General features: G+C 37.5%; 1 protein-coding gene across 1 annotated transcript in view; it reads right to left on the bottom strand.

Moving 5' to 3' along the window:
* The window catches only part of LOC132056558 (tripeptidyl-peptidase 2), a 30372-nt gene that overhangs the window by 10642 nt on the left and 380 nt on the right, over positions 1 to 19350 (bottom strand). Inside the window, 22 exon segments of the mRNA XM_059448823.1 lie at positions 582 to 661; positions 1572 to 1689; positions 1772 to 1872; positions 1979 to 2107; positions 3742 to 3912; positions 3986 to 4098; positions 5713 to 5891; positions 8245 to 8399; positions 9532 to 9590; positions 9881 to 9960; positions 10046 to 10167; positions 10240 to 10414; positions 10537 to 10724; positions 10817 to 10900; positions 13733 to 13855; positions 13972 to 14122; positions 15483 to 15625; positions 15713 to 15799; positions 17169 to 17249; positions 17438 to 17547; positions 18857 to 18930; positions 19061 to 19139. Coding sequence (XP_059304806.1) covers positions 582 to 661; positions 1572 to 1689; positions 1772 to 1872; positions 1979 to 2107; positions 3742 to 3912; positions 3986 to 4098; positions 5713 to 5891; positions 8245 to 8399; positions 9532 to 9590; positions 9881 to 9960; positions 10046 to 10167; positions 10240 to 10414; positions 10537 to 10724; positions 10817 to 10900; positions 13733 to 13855; positions 13972 to 14122; positions 15483 to 15625; positions 15713 to 15799; positions 17169 to 17249; positions 17438 to 17547; positions 18857 to 18930; positions 19061 to 19139 — 2602 coding nt within the window.

Genomic DNA, 19350 nt, shown 5'->3' with positions numbered 1-19350 from the left:
GGTTCGAAGTTCTATTCTTCCCACAAATGTTGGGTGCAACTATGTACTAGGGATTGGATTTGTGGACAAAATGATAAATTAATCTTCTCCATATTGGCTACATGAAGCCAACATCTTTGAAGTAGCTTTGGATAATATGGATATTATGGATATCCATATTATCCGACGGGTAACCCATTTTTTAACCGTGTTAAATATGGGCGGGTCGGGTAACTGATCCGTTTTTTGTCAACTCATTTTCGACCCGACCCATATCCGACTCGACCCACCCGTTTGCCACCCCTATTTCTAGCATTCTAATACTAATGCTTAACTTTCTAACATATCCAAGGATATTGAAAAGAAAATCTAAGGTGGAAACCAAATCCAATCCCTAACTTAATAACTTACGTTTTACGTACTAGTATAGACATGGAAATTTTACAGTCTCAAAACTCAAGCCCAGACAACCGCATGTCCCTGGGTCAACATGGGGAAAGAACCTTCCTCAATGAGTTAATATTTAAGTCAAGATGCATGAGGAAAATAATCAGCACGCTCTTGCAGCATATCAAATAAATAATGTTGGAGCAATCAGATACCTCAAATATAGCTGTACAGTATATTCACCCTTCGGAAGTTTCACGGAATCTGGATAAACATCACCCATAGCATGCACACGCTACAGAATAAAAGGAGAGGATAGCAAGCGAAAATGGTCAGGATTGCCAGTACATGATGATCACAATACTTAAAAACTTTTTTTTGATAAGCAAAAATGGTCAGATTCATGATTACAATGAAAAGTGAAATAATCTAGCATTGTCAAACTAACAAGCTTGCATCCACTTCTTGAGTTAAACAAAATGCACGATGCCTTACAATTGTCGTTTTATATTTTTTCAGATCATGTATACATGCAAAAAGAGCTCGTCAACTATTACGCAAATATAGAAGTTTATGCTTTTCAAAGACTTTGCTTTATGAAGAAAGAGAATTAAGGCTGTGAACTATGCGCCCTGAATGAAGTACTCCATTTCTTTCTAGTAGTAGCTCCATTTAATACCAAGCTTTCTTGTCACACTCCACCAATGATGTTTTTAGCTTTCTCAGGCTACCTGGACCAATTGGTACAGTTATTTCCAGTTTTTACTTCACACAAGCTCAGCCACATTCAAGCATATTGATGAATTCCTTCTGAATATTTCAAGTACGGTTGCTTGTACACATACAAGCAAAACAATGCGATGCACAGCACAGAAGGTCTTCTGATGTGCTGCCCCATTCACACAAAATATTAACAGAAGATTACTCCCTACATACCCCCACCCCACCCCACAAACCCAAAAAAAAAAAAAAAAAAACTCCTTAACTAAGCATTCATATCTTCCCCTCCAAGAGCCATGACCTCTTGTTAATCCTGCTACAACTGACATAATTCTCAAACTCAAAAGGAAGTAATGAAAAGTTTTCCTTGAGATAATCTTGGTTTTTTTTTTTCTGGGGCGGGAGGGCGAGGGATGAGGAGAAAAAAGACGCCTCAAGAGCCTAATTGATGGATGTTTTCATATCAAAGAAAAGTGACTCCATACCTTATTCACATCCGATATCATATAAAACTGAGACTCAAATTTGTTATCATAGATCCGATTGTTAAGTAAGGGAATCTGAGGCTTCAATTCAGCATCATCCTCCAGTTTAAATTTGTAACTGTGGACAGAAGAGCTGTAAATGGTTATTATCCAAAACGTAATCAAGCAAAGTATAACTCGTTGCAAGAGATCAAACCCACGTTAATGTAAGAGCCAGAATCTGTTTTCCTGAGGGTAATTTGTCCCGATCTGCTGAAAGCGCGTGAAGTTTGCAATCAATTGGACGATACGAAACTCTTATCTGAAAGCATATTCCAAAGGGAAGAAGGGATCATGTAAGCATTCCACCCTCCAAAGGAAGTCACTCAGAGTGGCTTTCATTCCAAAAGTTAAAGAAACAATTTGACCTCGTTGAGCACTGCAGAAGGGACAAGTTTTTCAGTTGACATAAGAGCTTCAGCATCAATCCTCACAGGTGCTTCGCTTCCATCAAGAACTATTTCCTCTTTGCTGATGTTTATACCACGGAATGCGATCTGAGAATTTCAACCAAAGACCAAGCAAAGGCATCATTGTCTTATTTGTATCCCCATATATTTAAGCAGTAAAGCATAATTTTTTCCTAGCACATGTTCTTTTCCAGCAACTCCAGAGGATTAGATTGTCCAGGAAGGGGTTGGGAATTTTACTCGTAAAAAAATAATTACCATGTAGACACGCAGTAAACCCATATGGAAGCATCCATGAAGAGCATTCAGTAAAAAGGAATACATATCTTTATATGACAGAAGGAAAGAATATCAATCAACTACACCTTAAGGGAGTATTTGCTATCTAAGTTGCGCGGACTCTTCATATTTGCTGCTGCACCCGTGTCGACACGGCTCAGGTGCGGGTGCGAGATTCATGTGGGATTCGGTCAATCCACATCGGATACTTTGACCAGAGTCCATGGACAAATTTGAGGGGAAAATTGAGATTTTGATTTCTCAATATAAAAGATAAAACAGAATCATCAAGACATGGGAAATGGCATACCTTCAATCCTTTTTAGCTTTTCCTCTTGGTCAATATATGTTATTTATAAATGTTTTCTTTCTCATAGAAAAGAAGGATAATATTAATTATTAGCATGTTGATCTTTTGCCAATTAATTTATGTTTTTTAACGCCCATATTGGAGAATGAAAGACTGAATTCTACAATATACAAGCAAGTTTTCCATACAATATCTCTCAAAATTTAGAATATCTTTATAGCTCTATTTCTATAATTTTGAATTTTTTTTGCCGAATCCTGGCACACATATCCATACCTCGATCCGTACCCCCGAAACTTGAAATATAGATTTTGCCGAATCCAACCCTCAGATCTGCATCCGTATCGGATACCCGCCCCCGAGTCCGAGTAACTTAGTTTGCTGTATGAATCTTCTATATCCGCTCCGCACATTCGAACCCATTTTTTTACTAAAGAACTATGCTTTTAATGATGAAAGAAAGTGCTTAGTTTGCATTGCACCTATGCATTCCTTCTTAATGGAGAAAGCAACAAGTATTCAGCCTTCTGGATAATACAAGAACATTTGAATTGCTAAATTAACTACTCCGTATTCCGCTTTGCTACATATAAGATGCATGACTAGGGAACACAATTCAATGAACAGTTATTCTGCACAAATATGTGAAACTCTTTGCTTAAATTTAGGGGTAAGGTCTGCGTGCTGCTACCCTCCCCGGACCCCACTTGTGGGACTACACTGGCATGTTTTTTGTTTTATTTTTCTTTGCTTAAATTTAGAATAAAAGAATTATGGTACTCCAACTATTTAAAAAAATTCCTTTATTAACAGAACTCGATCCTCTTAACAAGAGGAAGTCAACATCCTCACCTTACACCATTCAAATGGCAGGACTCCACATTAAGAAAGTCTTTCCAAAACCAAAAGGTCGGTGCAAACACTTTAATTGTTCCAAACCCTCTCATCTTAACATTGGAAGCGTTCGGTTCAGGGGAAAAAAAAAAAGAACAAAAATGCACAAGGCAAAAAGAAGAAGAGAACAAGAACACATCTCCTATTAAGATCCTTTGGTCATTGAAATTTAATCATTCATAACAGAAACATAAACATAAGAGTCAATTTCAGTTAAGTTGTACTCTAAAATAACTACCTCAAAATCAACCACTGTGGTTTCGTGACTGCCTATGCCACTGGACCAAAATTGGGCTACTGCTAGTTCCATTGTCTGACCACCCTCCACTCGAAACGAGAAGCTTTTGGATGAAGGGGATGAAAATGTGGCCACACTTTCCCATTTAATGGGCCTTTGCAATGGGGAGAGCTGTAGATAAAGAGCACGTGAATGGAGGTAACTGGTACAACAGACCAACACAATAAAGCAGGAGATATTTTACCTGAACAGTATCTATGAAGAATCTTCTAGCTGTATCAAATCCATATGTCCTCATGGTGGCCTCCACCCAGGTAGCACCAAATGGTACCTCAATAAATCTCCTTTCAATTTGGCCTGAATACAAGTGTACATGCAAACAAGTTGGCAAGTAGTCAAGGGAAGAACATACAACATTGACCTGAAAATGATTATGAGCAAACAAAGTGAAAGTTTAGTTTGTGTCATTTGATTTTTTGGCTTAAACTCTTAACACATTCACGAGAGGGGATCGATAGCTCTATACCCTGCTCAAATTTCTGCCACAACTTTCTCCAACTTTTTCCTTTGGGTTCTTACCCCCAAACCACATCTGTTTACAACACATGATTGCAGTCAATTTGAAGGTATAGATTTTCGCCAAAATATCTGGTCCAGACCATACTAACACTATATAGTCAGATTTTTATTATCTGTATCAAAGTGCATCATGGAAATTATAGATTATCTGCTTTTCCATGGTTTGCAGCTAAAGCTTATCAGCAGCTTAGATAGTTTTATGAACCGTTCAATCTGTCTGAACATCATTAGTCTGATTATCATTTTTCAGATATGCATCTATTGCATCCTACTGTAGACCACCATTCAAATTGAGTAAACTGAGTACAAACTATTGAAAGAAGGATGCACATTTTCTTAGGACGAGAAACTCTACAGTGATTTATGCAACTTAACCAACAAGACAATCTTCTATCAGCACCAAACCTTCAACATAAGAGATCGTACTTGCAAAACCATCAGTTTGAAGAAATATTGTCAAGAACAGTTTGAACTTTATTAGAAACATTAGAAACAGAATCTCCCTACCCCGTCCCTCCACTACTGCTTCCCTCCCTCTCTCTACACACTCACACCAAAATATGCCAGTGCCAATCTAGTCTACAACCACCACTTAAACGTCACAGCCCCGGTAGTTGTTTCTCCACACTTCAGCTGTAGAGTTAAAACCCAAGCTCCTAAACCAGTTCCAGTTCAGTAAATATAACCCAAATCTTAAAGACATGACGTTTTAAATTAGAAAGAGATAAAAGTTGACTGGTACTTCGTTTTGGTAAACACAAGTATATGAGGGCATGCAACCTGTTGGCTCCTAGGGCTTTGAGGGTGTGGTGTGTTGGTTAGGCACAGACCAGAGGTCCGAACCCTGCCACAGACAAAAACCTGGTATTTAAGTAGAGAAGGATATAGGGTGGGGTTCATTATCCACCGACTTTCAGAACGTGGGCCACTGGCACACAGGGTTTTCAATCACCAAAAAGTGGGTGGAGAAAGAAGGGCATGCAACCTGTTGACCAAAATACATGCCGCAAAGTGGACATCATAGGAGTCATAAACTCATCAACAGGTACACGAGCATCAGGACTTTTTTTTTTTTTTTTAAATACAAAAATGAAATTCAAACTAAGTGGAGGATGGGAACAAATGAGTTAGGGCAACATATAGTTCAATAGGAAATCAAGCAAAAATAAACTAGTAAATAAAACAAGATATTTCTCCTCTCAATGTTCACTGTTCTCTTAAAGACATGATGTTCCAATCATAAAGGGACAAAAATGGATTGGTACTGGAACAGGATGTAACGAAGCAAAATGACCCATAAGACCAAATCCTACTGGTATCCTGACACAAGTATAGAGACATAAAAGAGACACAGAACAAATTGCACTGACAGATTAGAAATATGATAATCACCTGGTACAAATGAAATTCCTTGGAATGAAATTAGAGGGGGTCTACTCTTTACAACAGTGGGCTTTGTTATAGTCACTGGAATTCTGAAAAGTGGTCCTCGCCATGGTGCTTTGCTGTCTATGCCATATACTTCATAATAATGCAAGCCATCACTTAAACTGGTGGGGTCAACAACTATGCTGGAAGAATGAAGAGAAAAATATGTAAGTTCTTTCCCATACTGTACACCAGACTAATTATCCAATCACATTTTTTCTTTCTAAATCCAGTCATATCATGATTTAAAAAAAAAAAAATGTTATTGATTTGTTAAATCTAGGCGCAAATCATATATATGCTATGTAAAAAGAAATTGGAGCAGCAGTAATGGCAATAGCCATGATTTACTAGAGAATTCCTGAATCACAACACTCACTTCCTAAAGTAATAGAATAAATTATCACTATATCCACCTTCCAAATAAGAGACTAACATGATTGAATCTTATGACATATTTGGACTTCACCGCATCTTTGGCACAAAATAAGATGTTTGTGCCAGAATAAGTTCTACAAATATGTGGAGGAGAATAAGCTACCAAGCTAGCCTTGCACAAGTACATGACCTACTACTGAAGCTGGTCACAGAAAATCAATTCAACCCAGAAACTTTGGTAAGCTCAAAATTCATATCCGATTTAAGGAATATAAATTATGGTGACATGTTCATCAACAAAGATTTGACAGATACCAGAAAATGTGAGAAGTGGATCATGAACTACAACCTCTTAACTGAAATTATCGTAAGAAAATGGATTTTACTGTCAAAGAAGGGGAAGGAACGGATGTCTAGTCAAGCCAGTCATTTGATGACTGCCTTGGCACTGGCCATAAGCGTCCAGTGTGCCAAGGCAAACACAAGCTGTGTTGTTACCACAATATTTATCATCTATACCATCCCAAAAAAGACAGCTTGGCTATGACATAAACCCAGTCACTCAATATCCAAAACTCCATAGGTGAAAACAGGGACGGCGTAAAAAATAAAACATCAGACAAGTGGTCCTCAATTTCTCCTTAGCACTTCCACGTGCACATGTAACACCAATGAGAACCCTCTTCAAAAAGTGAAGAAAAAGCCACCTCCTTTTGGAGCTCTAGATATCCATACCAAAAAATAAGAGAACTTCGTGTCTTCACTCCATGCTTGGCTACGGTAAAAAAAAAATTATCCAGAATTACTTTGTTCACGTTCTCATCCGATTTCGAAGCATCCGTTTCCAAGCATCCTTTGAGTCACTGTGATCTGATCTTCTAATCTTAAGTGGCTCTTTCATCTCTATTTTTTTCTAAAAGGATTTTTGCTTGTGTCCTTACTGTTGTATACTTGAGCAATTGCTTGATCATTTTTTAGCTCAAGATATTGAAAATATTTAGGAAGGCATTGAGGAGTATGAGATCCCAACACCACATATGATCCCAAAAACTATCCCCTCTGCAAAACTACTTCCGTTCCTTCATTATGCTCTTCCATAATGAATGTCCATAAGAAGATGCGATTAATTCTTCCCTCCACTCCCTTCTTTGATCCCAAACTGGTCTGCTATCATTGTTCATCAAAGAGTCCATACCTCGTTAGTAAATCTCCATAGAGGGCCTTCTCGAGGACCCTTAGATTTTCCCGGTGCTTTCCATACGGTATTGGTGAGGTGACTACCTTCCAACTTATCAAAGTGAGACCTTTTTGCCTCATCCCTTTGTGTCGAAAAGAAATTCCTCTGAAGTCTTTCCATCTCCGTAGTAACACTTGCAGGAGATGGCATAGGAGAGCACATACATAAGAGACGATCCCTAGAAAAGGTTACTACTTACTGGGCCAGGTGCATAATAGGTAAGAAGTGGACTCAAGGTTGGATTTCCTATTACAAACTCAAAATTGACGCCATTGTGCGGAAAACTAACGGAATGACGTTACCTGCTAGCTCTTAAGATATTCCGGTGGTTATATGACATCAACTGGTTTTGAGGTTAGTTGATTAAGATACAAAAGTTTAAGGGCCTGCAGAGCAATCTAATTATTCATATGTGCACCATTATTTCAGTGCTGAAAGGCCATACGCCTTGCTGCAAGTGCAACTACAGATTATAACTCCCCATCTTACAAACTTTGCCTTTTTAAAGTAGTAGCATATTGCTTAGAATGCAAAGATATTTCCAGCACTTTCCTAGGTTGAGCTACAAATCTTGTTGATCACCCGCTAATACTCAAATTTTGCATTGGACAATTCAAATGTAGTAATGAAGAATGATGCTTGGACTCTTCAAAAATGTTGACAGGTGTGTGTCGGATCCTCCAAAGGTAATGCATTTTGGAGGATCCGAGACGGGTGCGGCAACATTTTTGAAGACTCCGAGCAACATAGGTTATGAAAGATCACATATTCAGAGAGCTCTAAAATGGACAGAGGAACAGGAAAAATAAGAAAATAAATGATTTATATTAATCATCAAATCAGAACAGTTACAAAAAGAACAGTAAGGAAAGCTGAGTAACCTGAAGCTGCGCCCATTATGGGTGAGAAGGAGGTACTCAGGAGCTCTCACTACCTTCTCTCCAGTAGAATGCAACTCAATGCACTCTTCAAAAGGAACCAATTGGTCTAAATTATTTGCGTCTTCATGGAACTTCGGTGCAATTTCCACTGTCCACTGAAGAAAGAATGTTTTCAGCCTTTGAGGGGTAGAGATATAATATATAAAGTTCATGACTGACTAAATGACATTCACAACAAATGTCCTTTCAGCTGGCTTTGTATTTAATGGATATGAGCAGCTTCTTTTCTTGCATCAATTTACTTAACATTGTACAGAGAAGTAGCTCAAAACATTTACAAGAATTTCATGCGTTTCTCTGAGATCGACAGGATCGCTATTGCCATCGGATTCTACATTTCTCCATCACACATAATATGGTTTTATTCTGAAAATATACATTAAAAGGAGGCAGAGACTCATAGTAAGATGACTAGTTATGTAGTAATAAGGAACCATACGAACGCATCAAAGTTGACTGCCTTGACACTGAAAAAGAATATCTAAGAGATTATATTATTCGGTTTCGCCTCGCTCCACCTGAAACACCCAAAACCTAACTCCATCCAAAACCCAGGTATTCACTAAATCTATTTGCAAAACTTTCATCCAGTTGTAGGTCTTTTAAATCTTAAGGCATACATAGATGCCTCCAAAGAGGTAAAGAGGTTTCTCCGGGGGCAACTCTACTCTAGTTATTTCCAGTGTTATCAAAGGCGCGCTTAAGCCCTGAAGCGAGGCTCAAAACATGTTGAGCGCTTCGCCTCGCTTTATGTGCGCTTCAGTGTCGTCATCAAGGCTCTAAGACATACTTTTCCTTGCCAATGAGCCTCTCTTGAGGGGGTGACACTAGATGATTGATATTTCACTTTATCTTAATATTTTTACAATTTCTTTGTCCATATATTTGTTATTCAGGCTTATTACTATTAATCTTGGACTAAACATATATATATTTGTATTTTTGCACCATTGCGCTTTTTTTCATTAAAGCCCACGCTTTATATGCGCTTCATGCTTAAAGCCCCAGCTGACCTTAGGGCTTTTTTCGCGCTTTTCGCTTTTGATAACACTGGTTATTTCCTTTTCTTTTCTTTGATCACACAGTTATAGAGGACTAAAAATGGCAACATAAAATATATTTTTCTAGTCTGGCTGTGGAACTGGGAGGGGTGCTGGCGACAAAAAGAAGAAGAGATCACAGATCTGTTTTTTAGTGAAGTGATGCTGAAGTGGATAGTAATCTCACCTCTGTGGATTGGTGACAATATAAAGGCTCCCTAAGATAGATGCCTCGCGACGTAGCAGCTGCAAAAATAGCATTTCAGATCAGAATGAACACATTCTTTGATCAGACAAAAAGAAAAAGCAGCAACAATAATACACTAGCTTTTTAAGTTAAAGAGTCTAAATTAACCACTAAAAACCAAAAAGATAACAGTTATTCATCTTTGATACACCGTTTTGTTTTGGAAATTCACCATTAGTAAGAACTCAGGAAAAATGGTTTGCGGCATCATGGAGGGCTACAAAGAAATACATAAACGCATGAAACACAGATACGAGCACACACACACACATACAAGAAGTTGGTTTACTTGTTACACCAGCCTGCTTGATCTTTACTTGATACCACACAGAAGGAAGATTTTGCACCTTTTGCATGTACTCATAAGCCCTGCAACGACATCCAAGACATGAATCATAAAGGGATCAATGGTCATGATAAAGATCAAAAGTCAGAAGCAAGCAGTAAACCTAACTTGTCAACTTGCATGAGACCCTGTCCAGCTGTTAACTTTTCTTCTGGTAAAGCACCCACAGGTATAGATGTATTCTCAAGAGCCTTCCGTACACTGTATGGACTAACAGGAATACCTTCCGCCTGCAAGTCTCAGACTTCAGTCAAAAGGAAAACAAGAGAAACCGTATAAAAGGACCAGAACATTTGAATTACCTTCATAGCACTGACAACTAAAGCCACACCCCCACAAGCAGATGGAGATGCCATTGATGTTCCATTCATTAACATGCGTCTTTGAAGGGTCCATGTGGGCACAGGGGCCACAGCACCACCAGGGGCACTTATGCAGACACCAAGATCACCATCCATAGTAGGTCCCCGACTAGACCTGCAATCTCTTGGCGTTAATTTTCGTACTCCAAATTTTAACTAGGATACAGGCTCAAAGTATCCCAAAAGTTCCAAACTCTTGAATTCGGAAAGGGAGAAACCATTAAATAAGGTACATACCAGGTGTATTCAATGCCTTCAGCAGGTGGCTCAACTAATAAGTGAGCACCAGCAGCCATAGCTGGAGAAACATATGCCCCCACTCCAATTATGCTTGAACTGGTGCCACCAGGTGCACCCACAGTAGACAAAGCAGGGCCATTATTGCCGGCACTACTAACAAATATTAGACGGTGTTTGTTGACCACCTGAATATTTTTACCAAATGGTAAACCGATTAACAGATTTCTCATGCACTGAACTACCAGAGAGTCAACATACAAAGGCAATGAAATATTACCTCATCGACAAGGTCAACAAAGCGACCATAGTCTGGCAGCAGAGCAGGTTCTCCATAACTCATATTGATGAGATCACATTTATGCTGAACACAAAACAGAAGTATGCACATTTCAACATTGATTAAAAATCAACTTAGAAACTACCCCTAAAAACACAGCTTTTTATTGGCAGTACACATATAGTCAGAGCATTTAAAGTTGCCACTTGACAAGAATGAGAACCTCAGAGGTAATATACGGTCACATGACACTTATCAAGGTTGTTAGACGCAGAAAGTCAGATATTATAGTACAGACATCAACTTGCATGTGTATGCTGAACGATACAGGCACTTTAGGCGAAAAGTACCAGCCTTACAGAAAGACGTAGCAGTTAGCATCTTCAAATTTGTTAGAACAGGATTGTATATAGTCTCCTACATGGAAAAGGATTATAGTGTACGGTCTTTAGCAATTAGCATCTTAAAATCTGTTAGAACAGGATTTTATATAGTCTCCTACATAGAAAAGAATTGTAGTGTACAGTCTATATGGCTCAGTGTAATAATGTAGTTTACATATCTTAATAATATTTCCCGAGTCTTTATTTCCAGGCAAACGACTAATCTTCGCCTCGAGGCCATGAGCAGATCGTTGGATATACACATTGATTGGGCAGGATCACCTTCTAATGGATGTTCTACATCTGGATATTGTGCTTAAGTAGGAGGCAATTTGGTGTCCTGGAAGAGTAAGAAGCATAATGTGGTTGCTCAATCTAATGCAGAAGCAGACTATCGAGCCATGGTTGTAGCAACTTGTGAGCTAGTTTGGTTCAAACAGTTGCTCAGAGAATTAAAATTTGGAGAAAGATGGAACTTGTGTGTGATAATCAAGCAGCCGTCCATATTGCATCACATCCGGTATTTTATGAGAGGACTAAGTAGATTGAGATTGACTGCCACCTTATCAGATACTCTCAGGAGTCGGGAGATATTGTTACAAAATTTGTGAAGTCAAGACATCAGCTTGCAGATATTTTAACCAAGTCCCTCACTGGTCCTCGTATTAGACTATTAGTTACATATGGAACAAGCTCGGTACATATGACTTATATGCACCAGCTTGAGGGGGAGTGTTAGAATAGGATTGTATATAGTATCCTCTATGGAAAAGGATTGTATATAGTATCCTATATGGAGAATGATTGTAGTGCACAATCTATAAATGGGCTCAGTGTAAAGTAGAAAAATATTTTACCGATATAGTACTAAATTCATGCATGTTTGGAATTTTTAAAATCCTGTAAATTGTGCACTGCACTTCACTTTATGCTTTTTTGCTTCAAGACGCTACCTTGTCGCTTTTTGTGCTTTTTGCTTTAAAAAATATTGGCAAAGAGACCAGAAGGATGTAAATCACCTCTTGACCAACTGTAAAGCAACCTCTAAATTGCGGCTGCTGATGCCAAAAGCTTGCATGAGTTTTACCACGCCTAGAACCATTGAAAGACTTACTATGGTGCTGGAGAATAAGAAGCAGAAGAGGCAAAGGAAACAGGGCATGGTATTTCACTCTACAAGCTGTTGTCGATAATATTAATAGGAGCTTGCATGCCACAGAAATTAGAGCTAAAGACTTTTGAGGAGCTGGGATCCCCTTGTCCTATAAGCCTTACACTCATAACTGATGCAAAACCTCAAAACTCTGGAACAAACAAGTAACTCAATTGTAGGAAGGCAGCCACTGTTGGGCAATATTAACCACCTATCCCACATCTCTATACTAAAAGATTAGAGAACAAAAAGGCAAGGACTGCGATATCACTTTGCTTCCTGGAGTTAACACACTAATCTAGAAATAGGGATAACCAGGTCCTTGTCATTGCAAAAGGTACTGTGCATGCAAGTTAAACTGCCAGTTCCAAACTCAAGACCGGATGTCTGATTAATCTTTTCACCTGGGTTAATCGTACCCCTGTATATAACCCAGACTCATTGACACATTTTTGGAACTAATCAGCTCTTTGGTCTTCTGATAGGTTTTTTGTTCTCTATCTCGAGCTGGTATTTTCTTCTCTTTTGTAATCTATGCATCTTCTTGATGCTTTTGTTAATAATAATCTACTTACTTCATCAAAAATAAGGTACTGCAAATGCAAGACCTCCTTTAATAAGATTATTCACCTATTGTCATTTAAAGTGAGTATGGAAGTTCTGAGAAATTACACCGTCCCTCCAACACACAGAAAGAATAAATATAAGCACTTCTGTGACAAAGACAATTAATCTGTCAGATACGTACAACAGGACTATATTGCTGGTATATGATCCTTGATTTCAACCAAACCATAACTTTGCAGCTATACAGTATTAAATACAATTAGCACATCTTTTTATATGAGCTCTGCACCCAAAGTACAAGTTTCTTCGTAGCTAGATTGTGAAACTTGTGGAGAAACATATGAAAGTAGAGTACAGTAGCGACCAAGTAAAGCAGATGGCAACAGTCAACTCCTTGTTACTTATGTAGTGGACTTCTTTAGTTCAGGTACTTTCTTTGGTACCACTAAAGTAAGACCCAAATACTTAATCTAATGTTGCATAGAAGCACACCAAATGTATCAGCACATGTATGCCAAAACCAAAAGAAGAGAAGCATGCGATAGTCGTATAGAAATTGCATTGGCGAAAATGTTGGAAGAATTTAGTTGTCAAAACAAATATTGGATTAGTTTGCTAAATGGTGGAGAAGATAATGATCAAGTTTCTACAATTAAAACATAACAACCACGCACAGAATTTAAAGCAGGAACCACCGGTAATTTGTGAACTACCATCGCAGGAAGAAGAGAAGGAAGAAAGGGGAAAAGCACATTATGCATGGAGAGATGATGACCTAATAGTAAAAAGGATATATTGGTGAATAGGCCCTACCTCTACAGCAGCAATCAAGGCCCTAGTCAAACCAGTTCCTGTTTCCATAGAACCCAATCGTGCATCGCCAATTTTACAAGACACGATTTGTGCTCCAGGTGCAACTCCATTTAGCAAAGGTTCCTTCACACAGACATGCATAATATAAACCCATATTCATATAGCATCAAAATAGCTAAATCTAGTGCCAGAAAAGCACCAGTGTAATAGAAATGTTGCCAGCAGAAATGCTATTCTACCTCCGGGTGGAAGGCGGCAGCAATACCAGCAACATGTGTGGCATGTGGCGAGCAATCTGTTACAATACTTAAAATATTCCCTCCATTGTAGGCATTAAGCACAAATGTACAGGCATCCAGTTTACTAAAAACTCCATGCTTTTGTTCAAGCCTACAAGGTTAGTAACTTAAACCATGAAACTCCAAACAGTAAAAGCGGGTAGACATTAATGTCGCCATTAGAGACCATCATACAAGTCATATATTTTTTTATTAAACAAATTTTAATGTATGAAGATGAAGTCTAATGAGATTTAGCATATAACATAAACATATGGTAGTAACTATTGCATAATATAGGATCTTAAACTCCAGATTAGCTACATCCATCTTGCAGTGTAGCTGGACCATACAAACTAACAGCGGATCCACGTTTGAAGGTTTTGGGTGCACCAGTACTACGTCATTGCCGGCAAAGTTAAAAAAGAGTATACATTCTGGTCATTCTTGGTTAATTCAATTAGATTTAGTCAGTTTTATATTCGTACATAGACAAACCAATGAATGAACCGGAATGAGTTCGATCAACAATATCCTATATATACCTAAAATGGATCTTTTAATGATTTTGGCAAACTACAAAAGGAAGCCACGTAACTTTAGAGGTGTTGGAGTAGCGCTATCTTAATAGTAGTAAAATAGTTCTGATGTCTTGGCTTGATTGAAAGAGAGAAGGAAAAGTAAATAACAAAGGGAGGAAAAAGAAAAAGAAAGAGGAAGCCCTTGCCTAAATGGAACAAAATTGTGCTTCTGCGACTAGAAACATTTGCTTGACGGCACAGTTTCTTTAGCCTAAGGTAGGCTGCGCTGTGGTTCTATCCATATTTGATTAACCAATCAATTCTGGATAATTAGTCGAGGTGCGCCCAGACACCACGGTTATTAAAAAAAAAAAAAAAAAAAATTGTCACCCAATCTTCTATACAAAACGGGGAATTTCATGGGAGCATCAAATTCTCTAACTAAATTAGCTTCTCCTCAAAACGTTTCTTTTCTAACTAAATTTGTTTCACCTCATAGCGTTTCTGTTCAAATTGAAATAACCTCCCAATTTTTCCCCTTTCCCAAGAAAAATTAAGATAAAACATGTAACCACAACTGAATTGTTTCATTTTTCCCCCTTTCAAACAACACAGACAAATAGCTCATAAGGACCCCTTCATATCTTGTTCTCCTAAGGCATGGTTCCATCAGCGACACTGTAACATATAAGATCCTACCTACAGCATTAGACCATTCCATCCCTCCTTGAAGTCGCTTTTCTGATAAGGTATCCCTCTTGAAGTTCGTTTAAACCAATCTTTATCAATATATTTCCTTTTGAAATCCACGGAGTTCCTTTGAGGCTCTGACAAGCCCAACGGTAAAACCACATCCAATCAACTTCTAAAGTTCTCCAAAGGCAAATAAACTACACCTTTGATTCAGTACACATACGAAAATTACTACTGTTTCTAGCAGCCATGTCACACCTGTAATTAGTTAAAGGAACAAACTCTGCAAGCTTTCCACATCCTGATTCATCCTCAAGACTCTGTGTGTCCAAAGCAGCTCTCCAAAGTTCCCCGTCATTCCATACAACAGCATCAATTACGGGTCCCTTGTCATCGTAGCTCTATGACAGATAACAGATTTAGCAATGGAAACAGACAATATAACTGTGAAGAACTGAGGAAACGAATCAGTACAAAAAGGTACTGACGTCAGCTTGCTTGCGCAGGAGATCAACTCTATTCTGGAGGTCTTCACGGACCCTTTTTAAGTGCACATCTTCGACTTTTGTGTGTTTCTGCAGAATAGGTAAAATTATTATCAGCAAAATTATATCAAAGTAAAACTAGATAACTAGAACAACAAGCTTGAAAAAATGAGAGCACGCTCCTGCATATTATAAAGCAATGGCCACGAGTTAGAACATTTTAGATAAAGTTGCCAACTTTAAACCGATGTTTACTAACTTATACAGTTGAGTGCTTAAGGACGTATGTGCCAAGTGAATTAATGATGAAATGCTTTCACGACTACTCGAATTAGATACAATTAATAGCACCACATTTTTTTTTTTTTTTGAACTTTAATAAAATGAAAAACATTTTGTAAGTACTCATAATAAACCGCTAGTTAGAATGTCAGACGAAGATTTTAAAGCAACAAAGATCCTTGATTCTTTTTCTAGTACGATATTTTCAGATCAAAGCCAATTTCTTGACATTTGTCATATCATACTTCAGAAATTCTATTAAAGTAATCCAACTGCATATAACAGCCTCATCTCATCAGTGTCATTGAGCAATATAATCAGTTCTCACGTTAGTCAAATTGCTCCAATTTCACCAGTTAAGCTTTCTGATGGAATGACATAATCAACTTCACATTAGACCTCAACTAGGCAGAATCAAGAAAGTACTAGGCTAGGCTGTCATCATCTGTAAGGAGGCTGAATCTGGCATCTGTGCAAATTAAGTTTCAAAACCATAGCTATAGCTTTTGAGATTTGGTGAACTTGGTTTCGTTTTGAACATTTACACAATCCATGTCAATGGTTTTTGCAGCTCTTTGACAAACTAGGTGAATATATGATCTCTGGAACGCACACCTAAGTCGCATGGTTTATTTTCTTTCTTAAGGGATTTTTTTTCAAGATTTTACCTTCATAAGTTACAACAGGTAAGTGGCTACCTTTTCTATTTCTTTTCAATATCGTGAGTTGACACTGCAATAGTTTGGGTCTTGAGACTCACCATCTCATCTCTAGCATTAATTGGTTAACACTCCACATGCTTCAATCATAGAACAAAGATCCAACCAAAATATATGGTGGTTACTGGTTACTTAAGAAGTAATTATGATAGTAAAGCCTTCCTTTCTCCCTAGCATGGTAAGAGCTTACCTTTTAAGATATAATAGAGCTACCTAATTTGACATACTCAGAAGCAAGTTCTAATGGTTTCTTTCCATGTAATATACTGTTTTTATCTTACTTTATACTGCTGCTTAAATGTTAATGTTCTTTAAAGAATTTACAAGTTTCTTCATTATTCAACTTGTCAGACATACATCTAAAGATGCTCACTGCAAATAACTTAATTACCTCTACATCTGCATTTTATCAAAATATGAGGTTATTGAAGGAAATAATCACAGAGATGGTGGAGAACCTTATCAAATTCATCAAGCTTCTTTACAGCCTCTGCTATTGCTTCTTGATTTTTCTCATCCCACCTTTTCTTTCGTTCGTTCTGCAAAGAAGAAGAGTTAATAGAAAGAGAATACTTTAAGTCCTACAAGAACGAAACTTTGAAAAAATAAATCAAGAAAGAAATTGTAATACTTTTTTTTGAAATTGGTAACTGAAAAGAAATTGTAATACTTGTATTACTATAAAGCAAAGAACCCAGAATATAAGGAGAACGGCAACCAGATTCACCTTTACTCGAGAAGTCAGCGTATCAGTAAAGAGCTCATACACCAATTTGCAGCCAACATGCCACTCACCAGATGGATTCTTCCATGACGAATTTATGACAAGAGAAGCCCCTACAAGAAAATTAATATATAAAGCATTAATGATGTATACAAATCAATCAAGAATAGGCGGACTCATAGCACCTTCTACTACATTAAACAAGGCAAGCAAGGGAGTGCTGTAGAAATGTAGATGTAATGGGGCCTTCTCATATTTTTTCTGAAAATGTAGGAGCAATGCAATTAACAAAAGCCATTTATAGAAGGACGGGGGAGAATAGTATATTTCCCCATCAAATTCTTACAACTCAGATGTCTCGATCACATTAGCAATCAAAAGAGTTGAAGGTATTCCCGAATCTGATTAATAGCCTGTTTGGCCAAGTTTCTGCGCAGCCAAAAGTGCTTATTTTTTAAAAAACAATATGCTTGTTTTAGAGAGTCGAGGTATTTGGCCAAGCTTTTAGGAACAAAGTAAGTGTTTCTGAGTAGTAGCCAAAAAAAAAAAAATAGCAGCAAAAGTTGTTTTTCAGAAGCTAAAAAAAGTAACTTTTGCCACGAAGCAATTTTGGAACGTTGACCAAGCGCAAATTATTTCTCTAGAATTTTCAAAAGTACTTTTAAAATTGATTAGCCAAACACAAACTGCTACTCTCCATAAGTACTTTTTATGAAAAGCACTTCTCAAACTAAGAAGATTTTAGAAGTTAAGGCCACATGCTATAAATCTTGACATAATAAAAAATGATATAGGTCTTTCTTTTCTTTTAAAAGTTCAGAAATGATAAAGGTCTACAACATTATCATCATTGTAAACAGCAATGGAAGATACAACTCATTCTGGAAAGACTTCTTATAAATATTGAAGATTAGCTATACCCTCATTATTCAGTATCTCCCATATTGAAAAAGTGTCATTTGGGATTTCCGGTCCAATCATCATTAAGAATTAGCATCTAAACCCTAGTGACGTTATGATAGAAAGATTTTGACTGACTGGGGAAGTTTCAAGCATTCCATTAGTTAGCAGATGATTTAAGATTGAATTGGTCTATAATAAATATAATTTTTAAAAACTGTTTTGCTTTATCAAGTAAAAGTATTTTCATTCATAGACATAGCCAAACCGGCCGTATACAAGGGATATACATATACCAAAAGATAAAGAATCTACAAAAAGATATGATTCTCTAAAAACTCCACCTAATTGTCTATACAACAAGGAACTTTCTGGGTGCACCAAAAGAAAATAAGGGAACGGAGACTACTCCTTAAAAAAAATGTTTCAAGGTGATCAAACTATATCTTAAGGAGACAAGTTAAAGACTCTAAACAATAGGGCCCAAAATTGCAAAGTTATTCCTAAATTCGACAGACGTACCAGAAGCTCCACGAATACAACCATCGTCATCAGCCTTCACCACTGTAGAAGTATCAACATCTCCGCTCCCAGTACTGCAAATAAGATAATCATTACCAGTGCAAATTAAATAATCAACTTGAACAGTAGTGCACGAATAATTAGCTAGTGGAGTATTTTTTATAAATTAAAAAATTAGTACGAACTTCAGATTCTCAAGCTCACCAATCTATAACATCAATGACCTTCGGCTTTCCATCAGAGGTAACTCGTAATCCAGCCGCAGCAGGATCAACTCCAGAATCTAAGACACTAAATATCATAAGCAGCAGTATACACAAATATGACTCAAAAATCACAAGTTACAACTATAATTAGTAGTTTCTAGTTCATCTACTAGGTACTCCATTTATGTGATACTTTTCGCTTTTTGAGAGTCAACTTGACAAAACTTTTGAAGTTAAATTAGATTAGATTAACTTAATATTTTAAGATTAAAATTTATATATTTAAAA

The sequence above is a fragment of the Lycium ferocissimum genome, chromosome 5 (genome assembly GCF_029784015.1).
Source record: "Lycium ferocissimum isolate CSIRO_LF1 chromosome 5, AGI_CSIRO_Lferr_CH_V1, whole genome shotgun sequence".
Classification (NCBI taxonomy): domain Eukaryota; kingdom Viridiplantae; phylum Streptophyta; class Magnoliopsida; order Solanales; family Solanaceae; genus Lycium; species Lycium ferocissimum.
This window is presented reverse-complemented; position numbering and strand designations above follow the sequence as displayed.